The sequence below is a fragment of the Coregonus clupeaformis genome, chromosome 9 (genome assembly GCF_020615455.1).
Source record: "Coregonus clupeaformis isolate EN_2021a chromosome 9, ASM2061545v1, whole genome shotgun sequence".
Taxonomy (NCBI): Eukaryota; Metazoa; Chordata; class Actinopteri; order Salmoniformes; family Salmonidae; genus Coregonus; species Coregonus clupeaformis.
The window spans coordinates 39636834-39640975 of record NC_059200.1 but is presented as its reverse complement, the minus strand read 5'-3'; the positions used below and the strand labels follow the sequence as shown (position 1 = coordinate 39640975).

Sequence of the window (4142 nt, the reverse complement as noted above, 5' to 3'; positions counted from 1 at the left end):
TGTGTAATCGTGATGGTTTAATATCACTTTCATTTAAAATTGATATCCTAAGCAACATGAGGACACAAGGGAAGGTTTACAACATTTCTCATGATGGGGATACGCCCACTTGGGTATTCTCAGCGCGCAATAACGCGCGCGCCAATGTGGAGACTTTTGTTGTATTGCCTACTGGTTATCACGCTTAACAAAAACCACGGCTTCTCCTGCTGAGCAAAAAGCGCGGCGACTCAAATACCGGACCTATAAAGAGAAAGTGCAACACTAACCATATGTTTCCTTTTTCATCTCGTGCGTAAAATTCGATTTAAGATCATTTTTGATAGTTCCAGACGGCGACCATCTACGGACTGACAGTTGCGTATCTGTGTCTCGGCTGCGTGTGACAAACATATCTAATGTCCTGCGGTGACTCACATTTCTATGTTCTCAAGTATAGTCGCGGATAGCCTATTTAAAGTAGACATTACTTCTTGTTGAGGTGGCAGCTTGTTTACCTAGACGTGCTCATGTTTGACTCTTTTATGAAATCCCGAGCCGATGTTTAGGTCACTGGAATATCCCTTTAAATAATCATCTTTACGGATAAGAAATTGTTAACTATTTCTGTTGGTGTAATATTTGTTGGGGGAGAGCTTCAGCTGATCTCTTCGGGGTGTGTGAGCTCCAAATGCATTCATTGCTGGATCGGAAGAAGAAAGAAGCCGGGGTTGGGATCGATCTGTCTCCGAGCTACTCGTTGCCCCAAGCTGCGAGGATGTTCAGCTGTGTGGGCTGCTTTTGGGTCCTCCTGTCCTCTGCTCTGGTAGCTATCTGTAGTTTCAGTTTTATATCTCCTGCGTGGATTGTCAAGGACCATCTGAAAAACAAGGACTCGGTGAGCTTCGGTTTACTTTGGCACTGCTCGGAGTCCCTGGACCATATGTACAGATGCTACACCTTCGGAGGACTCGGAAAATTCGCGGAGATCCCGTCCAGCTCGTGGCAGGTATGGAATTCACTGACCATACATGCAATAGGCTTCTTGAATGGATGTGTTATGGTAACAATTTAGTAAATAGTGTTGCATACAATCGTAACACTGTTTATTACATTGCTATTACATCTCAATTACATCCAAAATCCTCAGTGGAATACATGTTCATGATGTATGTGATGTGCACAATCAATGATACACCTTTGCCTTATAAGGCCGTTCATAATTGAGGGAGGACTTGAAGTAGATTCATGACAGCTCCTGCATCGCTGTCTTGAGTGTTTTCAGTGACATTAGTGTTGTGGATGATGGACATGGCAGCATGCACAATCAATAAGATTGAACTAAAGTCATTAGGTGTTGTTTAAAGCTGATAAGGTCAACCGGTTTTATTGAATTAGTTATGTTAGGATGAAAGGTCCAGGCTCCTTGCCCCACTCAGGTGAGAACTTGACAAAGCTGAGGTTGTGGATTAAAAGAATGCTTAGGGATTTTGGCAATGAGGCCCCTTTGAAGTAAGTTTCTAACTAGTGTTAGCGCAACGGCTAACTAGCGTTAGCCCAATGACTGCTTGTCTATGCTAGCAAATAAACTCCTGAGTGGCGCAGTGGTCTAAGGCACTGCATCGCAGTGCAAACTGTGCCACTAGAGATCCTGGTTCGAATCCAGGCTCTGTCGCAGCCGGCCGCGACCGGGAGACCCATGGGGCGGCGCACAATTGGCCCAGCGTCGTCCAGGGTAGGGGAGGGAATGGCCGGCAGGGATGTAGCTCAGTTGATAGAGCATGGCGTTTGCAACGCCGGGTTGTGGGTTCGTTTCCCACGGGGGGCCAGTATAAAAAAAAAAAAATTGTTCACTAACTCTGGATAAGAGCGTCTGCTAAATGACTAAAATGTAAATGTAAATACCCATAGACTTCCAGTTATTGTGCTAATGCTGGTTATCATTGGCTCGCAAAACTACCTCTAACTTCCTTCATACTGGACACAGACACATAAAAATGGTATCCACGAGTTCATCTGATTCTGGGGATGATAAAGGGCCTCATTGCCAAAATCCCGAAGTATCCCATTAACCTTCCTCAACAACATGGATGGAGAGGGGTCTTGTGCCATCAGTGTTTACCCAGACGGGTTAATGTGGGCAAGTGTTTGGCACCATATCTGGCCAATATTTGGGTTTCTGTTCTGCCACTATTAGGTACTACTTTACTAAACAGAGGAAGTACAGTACACTCAGGGAGGGGTAGCTATGATCGTGATGAACCATAATACTGGCAATAAGGACCTTGTCATTTCTTATGTTACTTATCACTATTTATTATGAGCTAAGGTGTTTGTTGGCGCTAAGGGGGACTGGGCCAGGGTTAGCATGGCTGTTGAGTGAGAATACATTATTGTGTGACTAATGTGCTCTCACATCACATATTCTTCCACCTACAGTCAGTAGGCTTGTTTCTTTATCTCATAGGATAAATGGTCACAGAACTACTGCCATGCGTAGACCCAGAAACTGCAGGCTTCATTACTGGATACAATTTCCTAGGATTTCAGTTTTTCCTATTCAGAATATGAATGCTTTGATTTGACAAAGCATAGCGTAGTGCTTTATTTAATACTGTCATTAATGGGTCACAAACTGTGAGGGCGATAGAGGCTCTCGCTCCTCTTGTTAAAGAGCTTATGCCAATCTTAATTTAACTTAACAGTTATGCACTTTTGAAAACGCTTCAACAATCATAAACCTTCAGTCTATAAACACCCAAAATCTGTCAGAAAAAGCATTATTATTCAACATTTTAAAGTCCATTCAATGCAGAAGAAGGGCATGTACTAAGAAAAGACTGGGGTACATTAATGACAGCGAGCTATGGGACCATGTGTCAAATGAAATCAACAAGAGATTTCACTGAGGCTGGCTAAGTGACTATGTTGGATAAGTCCCCGGCAAATTGAATTAGTGATTATGTAAGTTATCTCATTTGCAACTCTGAGACTGGGGCAGCCAGAAGAATGGGGCCCCCCAGGAGTCCAGTTGCATCGCTCCAGCATTCCTGTAGAGCTGTCCAGTGCTTCTTTTCATTCTAGATTAGAAAGAGCAGACTAGACCTCCTACCATGCTGTAAAACCCCCTAGCTGCAATACCCCACCAGCTACCTCAGGATTTATGATTATGTATGAGGAGGAGAAATTAACATTTGAAAGGGAGATAGATACACTATATATACAAAAGTATCCACATGTATGTGGACACCTCTTCAAATGAGTGGCTTCGGCTATTTCAGCCACACACAAACATTGTCAGTAGAATGGCCCGTACTGAAGAGCTCAGTGACTTTCAACGTGGCACCGTCATAGAATGCCACCTTTCCAACAAGTCAGTTCGTCAAATTTCAGCTCTAGCAGGGCAGAGATTTGACGAACTGACTTGTTGGAAAAGTGGCATCCTATGACGGTGCCACGTTGAAAGTCACTGAGCTCTACAGTATGTGCCATTCTACTGACAATGTTGGTCTATGGAGATTGCATGGCTGTGTGCTCAATTTTATACACCTGTCAGCAACAGATGTGGCTGAAATAGCCGAATCCACACATTTTAAGGTGTGTCCACATACTTGTAGTGTACATACACACCCCAACACACACACACACTTTTTTGCACCAACTCTCCTGCACTGACTCTATGCACACACATTGGACTATACCCACACACTCACGCATACTTACACCCCAACACACACACTACATACGCCCATACACACACAACATGTGCACACATGCATATTGACGCCACACACACACACTCACACTCACACACACTCACCACATACACTGCTTCTACTGTCTATCTATCCTGTTGCCTAGCCACTTTACCCCTACGGTATGTACATAGCTACCTCAATTACCTCGTAGCCCTGCAGATCGACTCGGTACTGGTACTCCCTGTATACAGCCATGTTATTTGTTACTCGTTATTGTTATTCATTATTCACTGTGTATTTATTTTTTAATCTTTATTTTTAACCTTTATTTTTAACATTGTTGGAAAAGGACCTATAAGTAAGCATTTCACTGTTAGTTTACACCTGTTGTTAACTAAGCATGTGACAAATAACATTTGATTTGATTTTGATTTGATCTTCCCTTTATTTTGACTCATTTCTGAG

The 4142-nt window shown here is 43.2% G+C and overlaps 1 protein-coding gene across 1 annotated transcript in view; it reads left to right on the top strand.

The window, feature by feature from the left end:
• Nucleotides 1-155: 155 nt before the first annotated feature.
• LOC121573557 (transmembrane protein 211) overlaps nt 156-4142 on the top strand; it is a 179312-nt gene continuing 175325 nt past the window's right edge. The window contains exon 1 of the mRNA XM_045222691.1: nt 156-988. Coding sequence (XP_045078626.1) covers nt 671-988 — 318 coding nt within the window. The 5' untranslated portion in view covers nt 156-670. The remainder of the gene's footprint in view (nt 989-4142) is intronic.